At 45.7% G+C, this 15102-nt stretch overlaps 2 protein-coding genes across 2 annotated transcripts; one reads left to right on the top strand and one right to left on the bottom strand.

Moving 5' to 3' along the window:
* Window positions 1-1785: 1785 nt before the first annotated feature.
* PSV08DRAFT_367764 (uncharacterized protein) lies at window positions 1786-8486 on the top strand (the record flags this gene model as incomplete). Its single annotated transcript, XM_014218084.2, has 18 exons — window positions 1786-1832; window positions 1872-1948; window positions 1996-2002; window positions 2399-2756; window positions 2809-2833; window positions 2887-3079; window positions 3132-3542; window positions 3592-4154; window positions 4206-4516; window positions 4567-4595; window positions 4652-5423; window positions 5471-5599; window positions 5652-5887; window positions 5937-6113; window positions 6162-6219; window positions 6274-6450; window positions 6500-6531; window positions 7145-8486. The coding sequence occupies 18 exons, from the start codon at window positions 1786-1788 to the stop codon at window positions 8484-8486; spliced, it is 4944 nt and encodes a 1647-aa protein (XP_014073559.2).
* A 734-nt stretch (window positions 8487-9220) lies between these two features.
* On the bottom strand, window positions 9221-11164 carry PSV08DRAFT_4826 (uncharacterized protein). Its single transcript, XM_014218119.2, has 4 exons — window positions 10777-11164; window positions 10221-10710; window positions 9904-10172; window positions 9221-9832 (listed from the first exon to the last, which is right to left on the bottom strand). Exons 1-4 carry the CDS (start codon window positions 11089-11091, stop codon window positions 9239-9241), a joined length of 1668 nt encoding a protein of 555 aa, XP_014073594.1. The 5' UTR covers window positions 11092-11164; the 3' UTR covers window positions 9221-9238.
* Between the last annotated feature and the right edge of the window lie 3938 nt (window positions 11165-15102).

Raw genomic sequence — 15102 nt, 5'->3', positions numbered from 1 at the left:
CAGGCGATTGCACCCCTCCTTTTAAGGTGAAGGCTTGGTTGAAGGCATTTCTTAGCCTGAGGGCGTCAAAGGCAGCAGGGCCTCCTTGGTTGACTAGGACTAGCTGCCTCTCCTTTAGGCTAGGCTTAGCCTTTTGAGGTGCCTTCTTCTGCACAGTAGTCCACTGTTGCTCCTTATTTGCTGTTGCAGCTGCGGCGTACGATATAGGCTGCGTAGGAGCAGCTGTCTGTCTATTACCCTGCTGGTTTGGTTGTGCATGGGTAGGTTTGTCGAGGCGGCGAACCTTGTCTCTTAGCTCCTTAGAGACGTTTGAAAGCGAGGAGATCTGATCTCCTAGAATTGCTGCGTTCTTCTTATTAACTCGGCCTGTCTCAGTGTAGTCTCTAAAGACTTCTACTAGGTCGAGCAGGCTAGTCTGCTGTGAGGGGTTGCTTTCAGCTAGACTAGCTGCTTGGACTACTAGGTTTCTAGCTATCTCGAGGGCCTCTTCTACTGTCGTAGCCCTAGGTGTTTTGTTTTGGCTAGCGAAAGGATTCCTTAGTGTTGAGCCAATAAAAGGCGAGAAGTTGCTTCTAGTGCGGGTGTGTGTGGGTCTATTAGGCTCGGCAGGTAGGTCATCTACTGTAGAGGGGGGTGTGCTATCCCTAGGGCGCGAGGATTCCTGAGTCCCTTGGGTTCTTTGTACTTCTACTACGATTGTGTCCATCTCGTCGATCTCCTGAGTGTAGCTAGTAGCGCTCATCTTTGATCTTCTACTAGCCTCTTCTAGGCTAGTAGTAGAGGCTGATCTTTTCTTCTTATTCTGCTCTATACTAGAGCTTCGCTCTATGTCCTGCTGGACTCGAGCTTCTAGATCGCTACCTTCGAGTTCTACCTGATCTCTCTGAGTTGGCATTAATCTAGATGGTCTGTGCGCTGAAAATTTTTCTTGAGGTTTGTAAGATAGCTGTAGGGAGACGAGTACTTTCCTCTACTGCGCGACAGCGCGCTAGATGCACGCTTTAGAAGTAGTTGCAAACGATTTTTTATAAGAGATTTGTATATATTTAGCTAATATTACACCTATTCTAGAAAACTCGAAGTTGGTGTGCAAATCCTGCATTAGATTGCCATGCAGATCTATCACTTCAGCAGGATTTCAGGCAACCAGTCAAGCATTTGCCCTGACTGTGAGGCTTAGACTAACATATGCTCAATCCTACGCTAGGGTAAACTCTCGCAGGATCAACAGCAAGTGCATGGCGTTTTCTATTTCCACACTTGTGCAATATATTCAGAGTGCGCAATTGTATGAGGAGGATCTAGCCGATAGAACCTTGGAAGCACTATTTTGGTTGTTGGCTCCTACTAATATCAGAGCAATACGGTGCGCCTTGTTATAGCCGATGTGGCACGTTCAGGTCCATAGATTTATCCGGAAAAGAACGCCAGTGCGTTGAAGTTTCGCCAACCCTCTCTACTAGTGTTCAGGCCAGTCTTGCGACCGGGGTATGGATACATTCAGCCATTGGACTACTCTAAGATTCTTATGTTAGGGTTGCGTTTAGATGCGAAAGGTGGCTGGCGATGAAGCATGCTTCGTGCGCGACTGATCATCGTTCCTGTATTATTCTAATGGTTTCCATTTACTAGTTGTTTTCATTCTGTTCATTTCCCGTCAGTCAGAGTCAAGAAGATTGACTTCGAGTCCACGAGCCATGAATGCGTCTTTGAGACTGCTTTTTTGGTCCATATTGTTTTGCACTGTCTCGTTAGGAGAATGCGCGGTCCAAGCAACACGCCTTGATGGAGGGAGAACATTGCCCAGCCCTGCTCGCATTGGGAAGGCGCAAGTACTGCCACCTCCAATCACACCGAACACCGTGACAGAGATTTGGCGAAGGGCAGAGAAGGGAAGGTGTACAGAAAATGAGCCCTGCACTGGAGGTGAATGTTGTAATGGAAAGACGTACGTTCCTTGTCCACATTCGATCCTCCGTCGCTGATCACCTATAGTGGATGGGTAAGCTTCCATGGTTTTATATTTATGTTGTCCAGATCAGTGTTTGACACTCGCAGTGTGGGTCTGGAAGTGACTTCTGCGGAAAGGATGTCTGCATTTCTAACTGCGACCATAAATCGGAGTGTGGCAGCGGTGCAGCGGTGCCTGGAACAACATGCCCACTGAAAGTCTGCTGCAGTGGATCAGGATACTGTGGGGTAAAAGCAGACTACTGTGATAGTACATGTCAGAGCAATTGTGAGGCCCATATATCTACGTGTATGCGACGATCACTAACTTTGTTCTTGTTCAGGCCAGCAACCTGGCTCTAGTGAGCCGAATCGCGGAGACATACGCAAGCTGGTCATTGGGTACGTACTCATGTGAAACAGGATGCCCGTGGCTAATTTCTATCAGGTACTGGGCAGGTTGGAGTCTGACGACAAGAAGTTGCTCTAAACGAACGATTGATGATGTCCCGGTTGGCTCATTGACGCATCTCAACCTTGCCTTCGCATATATTGAACCTGGAACATTCGAGATTGTACCTATGCCCCGAACATCGGACAAAGTCTTTTCACAAATTACAAATCTGAAGCAAAAGGCGCCAGGCCTTAAAATCTGGATATCGTTGGGTGGTTGGACCTATAGTGACAATGACACGGACACACAGGCTGTCTGGGGAGATCTCTCGCGGACGAACGCAAATAGGTACAAATTTGCTGCAAACTTACATAAATTCATGAAGACATGGGGCTTTGACGGTGTCGATTTGGTAAGTTAGCCTTGGCGATGTTTACAAGATGAATTTTCTAACATTTCAAAAGGATTGGGAGTACCCGGGTGCACCAGGTATGTTACATGTGATTGTCTCATCAATTCAGCTTAACCGATATGACTCTCAGATCGTGGTGGTAAGCCGGATGATCCAGACAATTTTGTTTTACTTCTTGAAACACTTAACACGGTATTCGCGGAGGCAGGATCAGATTTTGGCATCTCGTTCACCGCACCATCTTCCTATTGGTATTTGCGATGGTTTAAGATTGATCTGCTTTGGAAATATGTTTCCTGGATCAATCTGATGTCTTATGATCTGTGAGTACAATGTCTCACTTTGCGAGGAGCATCGGCCTAACAGCCAAACCAGACATGGCAGCTGGGATGCGCCCGGCACTTACATTGGGCCATACGTCTATGCACATACCAACAAAACAGAAATCAAAGAATCTCTTGATTTGTTTTGGCGGATGGGCGTTCCTGCAGATCGGATCAATCTGGGTATAGGATTTTATGGTCGGTCGTACACGCTTGAGGATGCGAACTGCAATAAGCCTGGCTGCCCGCATTCGGCACCCGGTGTGGCTGGGCAATGCACTGGTGAAGGTGGTATACTTTCCTTCGCTGAGATTGAGTCATACATAAAGCGATTCAACCTTGAAAAGATTCACGACAAGGAAGCTGGCGTGAAGTATTTGGCGTGGGGCTCGAACAACCAGTGGGTGTCTTATGACGACGAAGAAACACTCCAAGACAAAGTCGATTTCGCAAAAGAGCAAGGGTGAGTAAGCCCGTCAATTTGAAGCTGTTTATCACTGATTTAGTACTAGGCTGCTTGGCCTATTCGTCTGGTCTATAGATCTAGATGACACAGATCATACGGCATTAAAAGCCCTTCTGGGTGGAAAACTAGACATATTTGCCGATCAGAATGGATATAATCCGAGCGCTATTGACCAAGGCAATTTTGCGTCTGCGACAGGCACGGAATGCAAATGGTCTTCCTGTGGTACCACGTCGTGTGGTGCCGGCTATCAGTCAGCTGGTGCTCAGCAATATTGCGGCATGCGCGATGGTAAAGCTCAGAGGCAAACTTTGTGCTGCCCGCTGAAGTCGACTCCTGATCCGAAGAAATGCAGATGGTCTGGCGGACAACAAGGTGTCGAGGGATTTTGGTGCTCAGGTACTTGCCGTGATGGTGAGATACCTGTTGTATCGAGTACAGAACCATATATCGACGATGAGCACCTGTCTTGCTGGTTCGGTTTTGCACAGTACTGCTGTGAAAGTTCGACTGGTGGTATCAATGATGTGTGTGGCTGGACGAGCGAGTGTCTCGATTTGAAGAACGGGAGACCGGCAAACTCAAATACCCTCAAAGGCGTCTGTGGAGGTGAGTCTGATGGCAGATCTATCTTGGGGATCAAACTAAGGGACTTTGCAGATCGTAACTTCGTCACAACCAAACGTGGAACGTGCCAGGGTAATAAAGGCGTCTCTTTTTGCTGCGATAAAGGCATCGACACATCTTCGTGCTACTGGAATGAGGGCGGTGACTTCCCGATTTGTTCAAACTCGGAATTTTGCAGCTCAACCACTAGCAAAATTGACCAAGATCAATACGGCGGGCCGAATGGGGATGGCAAAGGAGACAGTACACACGAGTGCAAATATACGATACCCCAGCAGCAGGGTATCTGGTCGTGGTATAATGCGGACCTTGCTTTTTGTTGCAACACCAAAGGGATGGGCAAGGTAATCTCTCCTGCTTTTCGCGCTATTTGCTGGTTTGTTGACTCTGCTAGGAAACGATAAATTTGCCCGTGCCGTTAAAGTAAGTCTCTCAATATCTGAAACCCATCGTAAGTGTACCTTTTTAACAAACCACAGAAATCTGTTTCCTACACCTGGACCCGACTCAAATACCGAGAAGCTTTACATCAAAATTGACCAGACAATGGGTGGTCAAATCACACCCGGAAATAGCAACGACCCCGATGATCATGCCTTTGGCTTCTACATTATGTCGGGCCCCGAAGAAGAAATCACGACAGTAAACAAACGCGATGGCTCACATTGGGAACTGTTCGACTGTGACAACACTATTAGCGAAAATCGCCAAACCGTGAAGGCGGTATGTACAGACTCATCCGCAAACAGTAATTGCGACATCATTTTTAAAGGCGGCTTGGAGCATACTGTTGTTGAGATGCCCAGCGACTGCGGTCCTGGCAAATATGCTGTTGCGAGGAAAATGGAGTTGTCGACCACCCATACTCACATTCGACATAAGCTGGAGAAGCGAGGCCTTGCTGATGCCCTCGTATATGACTTTACTTTTGACTACGACTTCACTACGTTCGAAAAGCGTGCTGGCCAGTCCAACGTTCTGGTAAGAATTGACTACAGTGATAATCCTGGCTACTGGGACAGTATTATTGAAGCACCTCCTGGAAATCAAAAGCGCAAACGGGATCTAGAAATAGAAACAATATTTGGTGGCAACAAGAAGGCTTGGCTAGAACATACTTGGCGCAAGGAGAAGCGTGAGCTGCATTACACCGAGCTGCACAAGAGATGGTGGTCAGGCAATGTAAAAGAATGGTGGGACAAGCAAAGAGATGTTGACATTAAGTATCAAGGTGTCAGACACCGGGTGAAGGTAAGTTTATGATTCCATGGAAACTTGATCTGGAGCTAACCTTTCAGGAACAATTTAACATCAAAATCTTCGAAGAGACCCTGAAAGACTGTGCAGAGTGGGCTGACGACCTGTACTTCAAGAGCTGGGTTGAGATGGATCTTGATGTTCAAACGGCAGCTGGAGTCACAGTGATTGTGAGTAATCGCATTGCAAAATCTGTAGCAATTCCATCTCATAAAGTACCAGGGCAAGCTTGGAAACCTTGAAAGTTTCGAAGAGTCTTCCGCATGGTTCCGCACAGAAGGCCAGGTGACAGCTCAACTCAAATTCGAAGCCTTTGGCAAGGTTTCTTTCCATACTGGTAATGTTGAGCTTTTTGGAGCCCACAACTTTGGAGCGACCTTCCGCGTTCCCGGCTTCGTCACCATTGGCCCTGATTTCCGAATCATTGGCTCACTCGCCGGAGAAGCGCAATTGAAGATGTAGATGATCTTACTTCTTTATCAAAAAGAATTCGGCTAATTGTTTTAGAAATGCAACGTACGAAATGAAGTTTCCAGGTTGGGACTACTCGATGCGATATCCCATCGCCGATGGTGAAGACGACAAGCCTGACGAGGAGACTCCAAAGAAAGATGTCTCTGGATCTGGCGTCCATGACAAGTTTACCTGGGATTTGGACGCCTCGGGCAAGGTCACTGCACATATGTAAGAAGTCGTTTTCTGTCATTAACTAACTGTGTTGACGCATATCAGTATCCCAAAAGTTACATTTGGCATAGTGTTCGATAGCTCTGCAATATCTAATGCTGCAGTAAGTAGAAGTAGGTGTGTGTGGCGATAGTGGAAGCGTCTAACGTATTTGCAGCTTGATCTGGGCATTGATTCGTATGCGCAGCTGTACGCAGACACGAAGGTTGGTAGCAATCAACCCTTTATATACTGCTACGGTATGGATGCCGGTGCGGAGCTTTTTGGAAACATCGAAGCGCCGACGGTTTTCAAAACCAGGTGGAGCAAACATTATACTCTCTGGAACGACGAAGTAAGTCAGATGCATCGCTCCATTAATGCTCACTAACGCGAATCACCAGTATGCTGTCATTCCTCGATACTGCAGCGATGGGTCAACTTAGATGTGACAGCAAACCTTGGCTTCAGGCGGCACAGTTGTTTGACACTGGGTGTTGTAATTTATTTTATCCGAATATGTGGCATGTAGAACCGGGGTAATATCCGCCTCGGTTGCTTTTGTAAATATATAAAGTCTCCCGTCCCGAGTAAAGACAGGCTGCTTTCAGCCCCAATTACGTTTCCCTTCACCCGCGCGAGACACGCGCAAGTTGCCGTCAATGCCTGCTCGATCTATTGCCCTAACGCAGAGCATCCTTTCCAAAATCTTTGCGCAACTCTTTTATGACGATCATGCGGCTTTTTATGCTCTTCGAGCAGTATGTCGCGCGAGCAGAAGTGTTTCCGAGGAGTTCCTTTTCCGTAAGATTACCCTTAGAGGCGCGCACGATTTTGAAAGAGCATTTTTGCAAAGAATTAGAATGCCGAATGAGGCGGTTGGCGAAAAGGTGCAATGCGTTCGAGTCAAACCTCCCCGGCATAATCCTACGATTTACGAAGAGCTCGTAAGACTACTAGTAAACTGCTGGAGTCATTTGGTGCAGTTAAAGAAAATAATGTAAATTCTGCAGAATCGTATTGGGGTTATAGAGGCTGACACACAATAGATGGGAAACTCCATATCCTTTCCCTCTTTCGTTGCAATCCGCCTTGTCAGATCGCCCAAACCTGCGACTTACATACATCAACAATGATCGTGAAGGTTATTCAATGGATAAAGCTATTCTTTCATCCACACATCTGGAGCACCTTGAATTTACTGCTCTTGCAATCCAACCACAGGCCGTTTGTTTTTCAGAAATGTGCGAGTTGAAACGGTGCCTACTCCAAGCCCGTAACCTGAAGAAACTATGTTTGCGAGTCAGTGTCGCCTCCGGGGCACAGAACGATGACTACCAAGAAAGTCCACTCAACCTTCCGTTTCGAGGCGATGATACATTTCCGGCGCTCGAGGAGTTGACCTTAGACCCAATGCTTCAAAATTACTTTCCAACGGTAGAGCACTGTGAGATTTGGTCACGTTGCATGGATTGGGGTCATCTAAATACCCTGGATTTTGGTTCTGGCACCCCAACAGCTCTTCTTCAAGCATTGACAGGACGTGTTGCACAGCTAAAGACACTCAAATTCGGCTTCTGGAACGACTATGGGGCTGCCAGCGGCCTTTGGAACTCAAGCAATAACACAAAAGTTCTTGAGCGTTTTATAGATTCAATCGATGCGCTGAGAAATGTGAAGATGCATAGCTTGGATGACGAGGCTATGCAAAAGGTGCGACCTACACTTTTAGCAAAGCATGGACGAAGTCTGTGGAGTTTGCAAGCAGAGTATGCAAAGAGTGTAGCATGGGAACCCGAGCATTTTTACGCTTTAGCTGAGACAGCTCAAACGATAAAGATACTGCGCTTACCAATGAAGGTCGAGAAAAAGCAAGGAAATGAGAGCTTGAGCGTGTGGCCGGACGAGAAGGCTACGCAGAAGAGATGGGCCATCGCACGTCTGAAGAAGCTCTTCTCTAGCTTTAGCCAACAGAAGCATGGTATCTCACCAGGGATAGCGCTGGGCTCCGCGGCTCGTCGATCTATTCACTCGGCACTGACTTCGCTTCGCCATCTCAGGCAGCTTTACCTCAAAGTGTATCTGGAATACAACTCGTACCAGCTAATCTCATACCCAGACCCAGATGCTTGGGGCTCGCCTCAGATCAAGCAAAAGGCTGCCCGTGACCTGATGCTGCGCTTGTGGCACGACTTTGGTCATAACAGCGCACTTGAGCAAATCGAAGTGACCTTCGTTTCGCCAGGTGGTAGCACAAAGATATGGTACTGTACCGTGTTCCGGAAATGGGAGAAGAGAGCTTCGGATGGGATATGGAAGAGTAAAGTCGAGGTGGAGATGCGCGAAGAGGGGAGGGACTACGATCCGAGCACCTTTGATCCGTTTGGCTAAGGGATGTCATTTGCAACATCGTTCTCTTGATTAATTCGATGTTGATTAGGTCCATGATTGCTCTGATTGATGTCTCTAAGAATTTTGAAAGTAATTGAAAGGAACTTGTAAACTAAGGAGCGCAAAGATTCAGCCTACTGTATACTGCTCTTTGGGAGAGACGCCGGTTGGTTGAGATGTCGCTATTGTGGCCGAATGTGGAGTAGTTTCGACGAACTATGTGCATTAACTCCCACACTTATGGAGAGGCTAATACACTAAGCCACGCTATGCATCCTAGACAAGCTATCGCCATGTAAGGTCGCTTTTAAAGCACCGAACCGACTTGACAACACAGGAATGATTGTATGGGTTAGCGTGCCAGCCTGGTAGCATTCTCACCCTTGCAGCAAGTACTTTCTCTTGGACAGGCTGCAATACACTGTTTCCTAGCATCGATGTCGTGTTGTGACATAACCTTGATATCACGCATTTCTTTTGGCCTAAGAATTCCCCTATGATGCTTGGAGAGCCGATGATACTATTGTGGCGGCGGAGGAACTCCTTCATGAGAAATTCATGTCCTGAGATAGTGGGGCCACAAACGCCTGCGATGTTGTGAAAAGATACTCATACCATGGGCGGGAACTATTGATCTTGTTAGAGGCCGAGAAAACGGCACAGCCATGCAGGAAAAACATATTATAGGAAAGGTTGAGCGCATGGTCATGACATAGAAATGAAAGCTATAATATTCTAGCATGTGCTCGGCTTCATCCGTAGTAAACGTTGTCCTGCCTCGCAATTATCATTGCAGAAATCGCAACAGCAAACGCCCCAAATACGGCCCAAAAAATAAGAACGAGCAATCGACTACCCGTTGTAGTCCCAATACAAAATGCCCAAAAAAGCCCGAGCCAAATAGACCACAGCCAGATCCAAAACCACCAATTCCACGCCATCCAACACGTCGAGCAAAGCACCGACATGCAAAACATTGCCCCAAACCACCACTTATCCTTTCTCCACCATTCTCTCATTCCCCTGCGAATACTATACATCCCCTTCTTCTCTTCTGCATACGCATAACTAACCCTCCCACCGCTGATCTCCTTCTTGATCCGTTCGTCAAGCTGTTTCTCACGAAGCAAAGAGACATCAAGGTCTGCGATATCAAGATCGGATTGCATGGCAGCCGCTAGCTCGAGCACGGCGCGGTGCACGCCGGAGACTTCTTCTGAGAGGCGCGAGTGCAAGAGGAGGGTATAGTGCGTATACAGCCACATTATATAGATTCCGATTGTCCACGCGAGGAGGAGAATGATGCAGAGGAACAGCTGGAGGAAGGAGAAGCCCCACCTATAAGTCTGGAATAGGATTTTAGTTGAAGATCAAAAATAGAACAAGGAGGGAAGACAGAAAGAAGGGGCGCACTTACGCCTGTGTTTTGACACTGCCCTTTGTTTTCAATATATGTGCGGTTGAAGAGATTGCCATCTCTGACCCAACTCATACCCTGTGCACCGGAGATGTTATAAGACTTCAATCTGGTGTCTTCAAGGGTGTAAGCAGTGATATTGAGTGTTGGTGGATTCAGTGTGCTGTTTGTCCCGCCCCAATACGAATCCGAATAAGAGAAAGGGGATGACGGGCCAGGGAAGTCCGATGGCTCATTCCGTCCACCACCAAGGCCATATACATGGACGTCTGTTGAGAATTAGCAGACCTATAGGGGCTGGGGGTTTGTTGTCTTACATAGAGAGACTCTGTAAGCTAGGTCACTCTGCTGGATTCTTCCATTACCGATTACAGGATCTCTTCCTTTCCCTAGAGTCTTATCCAAGACCCACAGGTTATCCGATTCGTTTATTCTCGAGCCATCTCGGATAAAATAAAGTACCCGCGAGAAATTACCAAATGGAACAAGATTATCGCTCAGGTCCGGCACTCTCGACGAAACATTAGAATCATAGCCGCTCATAGCGCTCATCAGCGTTGGAAATGCGAGGATGAAAAGCATGGTCGCGGTCATGAATGCCATAGCGACTTTTGACCTAAGTCGACGCTGCGTTATGAAGCTCTTAATTGTGCGGCATGTTGAGAGAACAGAGGCGTCGTTCTCGATAAAGATGGCACGGAAGACCTGATATGTGACTGGCTCACTCGCCATACAAATTGTCAAATACCGTGCGAATTCGCGCCAGGATATAAATGCCAGAATCACCTGGCCGCCGCGTCCGATACCCTGTTATTGTTGTTGTTAGCACAACAATTTATGGTGGTACTACATCTAAAGGGCCGATTAGCGTACAATATCCCATACGATATCCACGAGCTTTGCCTGCGCAAAACTTAGATTCCCGCCCCCAAGGGTAATCTGGAAGAAGCCTGTGGAAGACCACATGCTGAACGTGTCCGGCCGCAGGCTAAAACTGCTGTCCGGCAAGCACGCAGAATCAGTCGTGGTAAACGCAGACATCATGCCAACCATGATTGCGCTGACGATGAGACCAAAGAGCCAGAAGACGCCGAGGGTCCAACCGAAGCCGCGCAACCATTGTGTGGATTTGAGATCGTGCTTCAGATCATGCCAGGCGGCCCGTACAGGTCCGAACCTGGATTGCATGGGTATGGCTTCGGACTAGAGATTGAGTAGTGCTTATTAAACACAAGTTTGGCGTTGACAAGGCATAAAGAGATGGACAATGCATGGTTCAATCGAGCGTGATAATGAGCTTTTTTATCAATCTTGAACTTGGTGGCGAAGAGAAGGCTGAGGCACGAGGCTGAGGCAAGCCAAGGCTGACATGCATTTTCGCCCCCAAGGAGCCGTGCCGATCACCCAGCGGTACTATGCGATTCAACATAGAGCGCTTATTTCTTGATACTGTAATTCACTATTCAAACCTAATTAGTCGCTGCATCTTAATTCACATCCAAGAACAGTTTTTTTACAGCCTAGTAGGAGAAGCCTATAGTTGATCATAGTTAAAGTGATCACATATAATGTTGGGATTGAGCGGATAGATACTTGTAGCTTTGGGTACATTATTTTTAGTGAAGGAGTCCATCCATGCATTCGAACTCAATGAGAATAAGCCGCCTCTTTTACTGCAAGGTCTTGGATTTTGGCTTAGATGAATGAATGTCAATTTTAGCGCGACTTAGCTGTCTATAAACCCGTCGACAAGCGCCAACCAGGCTGTGTAGCAACACAGACCCATATAGCTGAAGCATGAAGTCTACAATTTTTATCACAGAGACAAGAGTCAAACTACCGTATCCAACGCTCTTTCGCAATATTGGCTACGTATCTATAGTGCAGCTAATCAGAGAATGCAATAGGTTAATTGATCTAATACGTTTCAATAGAAGAATTAAGGTTTACGAGTAAAAATCATTACATGAAGCAAACTGTTGCATGCACTAACTAGATAGAGCGCCTTTCACTGTTCGCTGCTTAGCAACCCTGCACGAGTGTAGAGCATCCTAAATATTATAATAATAATAACAAGACACATGCGATCCAATTGCGTAATTTGGTTCTAGTCACTTCTCACTAATTTCCACTTGCATCTTTACCCTCATTTGGCTTTACTAAATCGCAAGTCCATGGGTATTGGGCATTAGGCCTACATGTACCCTACGGACGATATGGATCTCTATACTCAATTACCCACGAATTTAGTCATCTTGGTACCTAAGGAGATTACCACGTCTATGGGGGCGTATGCACAGTGCCTGAAAAGGGTCTAAGAGGCTGTAGGCAGCATCAATCTCAGCCGCACCCTCCGCCTCCGCCTCCGCCTCCGCCTCACACTCATGCATAGCAGCTGCAGCTGCAGTGTAACTCAAGACGAGCGTGCACGCCCTGCCAATCGCCGGGCTACGAGTGTACGCGAACGCTGCTGTGAGCACTTGCAAGTCGCATTGAAGGCTAACCCAACCCTACCCCAACCCATGCTGGAAACCTTTTACTCATTTGCTAGGCCATACCTGACATAAGCTTCTGTTCTCTACGCCCGTTGCTGCCGTACTTAACACCGCCAATACTTTCGTATTAGAACCGAACGCAAACTTCCGGGCCACATAACGCCGAATGCGAGGGGACATGGCGCAGTGGTGAAGCGCCGTCACTTACTGTGAGCAATCTGCCGTCAGCAGATGTCGAAGTTCTAAATCCTTCTCCTCTCTCCACTTTTTACAGTTTTACTAAAATGAGAGATTTGCTTAGCAAACTACTTATACGACTCAGGGAATGACTCGCCAAAATTTGAGAGTACTAGTATATATGGGTATGTTTCACTAGCTCGAATTTTTAGCCAGTCAGATCTAGAATAAAACAATCCTCACTAGGGTAACGTTGACGGGTTTAATTACTATACAGGGTACTATAAGGATTACTAAGATTATAGTAAGAGCCATGTAGTAAGAGTAAGCGGAGAAGCAAAGGCAAAAGTACAGAGCTTACTAGGGTACCTTTAGATCTAAACTCACTTCTAATTAAATCTATTCAATGCGAACTTTCTAGGAAAGGAAATAATGATAAGCGTGTTCTTATACTTCTTTGAGAATACGGTACAGCTAGTAATCGAGCTAACGAAACATATCCATGTAAGTATACTAGTGAGATTCATTAAGAGTGAACCTAAGAGAGCTACTTATTAAAATTACTCTCGGCTAAGGGCCTCACCTGTATCTAGATAACCCCATCTTCGACTCCTTGGTTGAACCCCCCAAATTCCTCTATGTAGCTTTAGAGGTAAAATAGCATATTAAAATATAATCACAATGACGCTAAATGTGATCATATGATTATTCTGAGCCTAACGTCCGTCCCTGCGAGATATAAAACTCTATATGTTGGAAATAACCAATTGGATCGTAGGGATCGTAGAGCGGTCCATGATCCTTGCGATCTAATTGGTTAGTTCCAACATTTAGAATCTTATGTCGCGCAGGGATAGACACTGGTAAATTCAGCGCAAAGACGTCAATCTACTCTGAGTACGGATAGGGAGTCGTATAAGTATATTCCTTTAGATCTGCACTTTGCCAGCTTTCTCTTCGTTCGCTCTCAGACTTATCCACCGTTCTTCTCGCTAAAGCATCCGCTATTTCTCCGCCTTTGTCTCAGTTATAAATACTACTGCACCATACTACGAAATGCAATTCGTTCACTTACACCTGCTAGTAGCAGCGTATTCTATCAGCTCAGCCGTCGCACAATGTTCAAAAAGTGCTGGTGTTTATAATGTAAATGCAGATATGGACTACATGAAGATCGCAGCTTAACTAATACCTATATGTAGGCATGCTCCTCTGACGGAAAATTTGTAGTATGTAGAAATGACCCTAATATCACACCTGAACTAACAAGCAGCACTAGCTAGAATGCACTGGCTACCATGGAAGGGTGGCCGAGCATTGCACAGGTAATAACATTATTTGCGCCAATTATCTTGGGGGCATTGGTTGCTTATACACCTCGTGCGGCTGAGCTAAACTTTAGAGTGGGATTAGAGTATATATTAGAGCGTTTAAAATATTTACATCGCAAGCGTCGGTGCGATAAATAAATCAATATATTATCTCTGCGAACTGCATCTGAGGATCGTAAGGCTCTGCTAAAACTAACTTCTAACTTCCCTACCTAGGGCACACGAATCCCCTCATGGCGCAAAGAGTCGACAATTTTAGTTTCTTAGAATTCATGCTAACACTAGTATCGTACGGCGACAATGAACTGCTTATTTTTAAGACTATTTTCCACAAACCCAGAAGTGCGGTTAGAAATATTATACTATCTTTGGTCCCACTGTCGCCCATCTTGTATCGGTCACTCTAGTGTTAATCTACTTTACACTTTACATTCCCGTTATAGTATGATTGTAACTGCCTAAACACCCTTCGTTTCTTCTCCTCGCCTACAACGTCGTACCCCTACCTACTTCTCTATATACCTAGTCCAATTGTTACTTAGGTAACTATCTCGCATCTTGTTTATATGTTAATTGCTGTGTAGCCTAGTGCTTAGCTATTTATTAAATATAATCCTATTACCTAGCTATGTCTACTTAAAGCTTCTAAACGTCAGACTGCTATAATAAGCTACACCCCTTATTACATATAATACCTATAAGATTTCTACTTGACTGTAATCTCTACTTATCTATGAGTTAACATCTATTCTTTATTTGTATCTAATGGCTTTAATACCTAGCTATCACTTATATGAAATTATACTAGAGCTATTTTATCCAGAGAAATTAGTACGATAATACAAAGCCCTGATTGGATCTTTAGGATAAACCAAGGATTCGTCTAGATCTTACTCTGTTATTTATACTTCTCCCTGTTATAGATTTTAGTTCTATGCGCAGATTTTGTAATATTATTAGATTGAAGTAGTAGAAGAAGAAGTAGCGTCTGGATTTAGTGGGGTTGTGTCACTACCACTATAGAAACACGGAAATAAGGTCTATATTGCATACTTAGTAAGGGATACTATGTAAATAATAGTACAACAACACCCATATCGATGTCCCGAAGATTTACCTCATCTTTATAGAAATTATTATACTCTGACAACGTTGCTTGTAGCTAAATGGACATTTCGGGAACGTGACTGTATAGA

Source organism: Bipolaris maydis (assembly GCF_028858645.1).
Source record: "Bipolaris maydis strain C4 unplaced genomic scaffold PSV08scaffold_1, whole genome shotgun sequence".
NCBI lineage: Eukaryota > Fungi > Ascomycota > Dothideomycetes > Pleosporales > Pleosporaceae > Bipolaris > Bipolaris maydis.
Note: the sequence above shows the minus strand (reverse complement) of the source record. Positions and strands in the feature narration are given on the sequence as shown.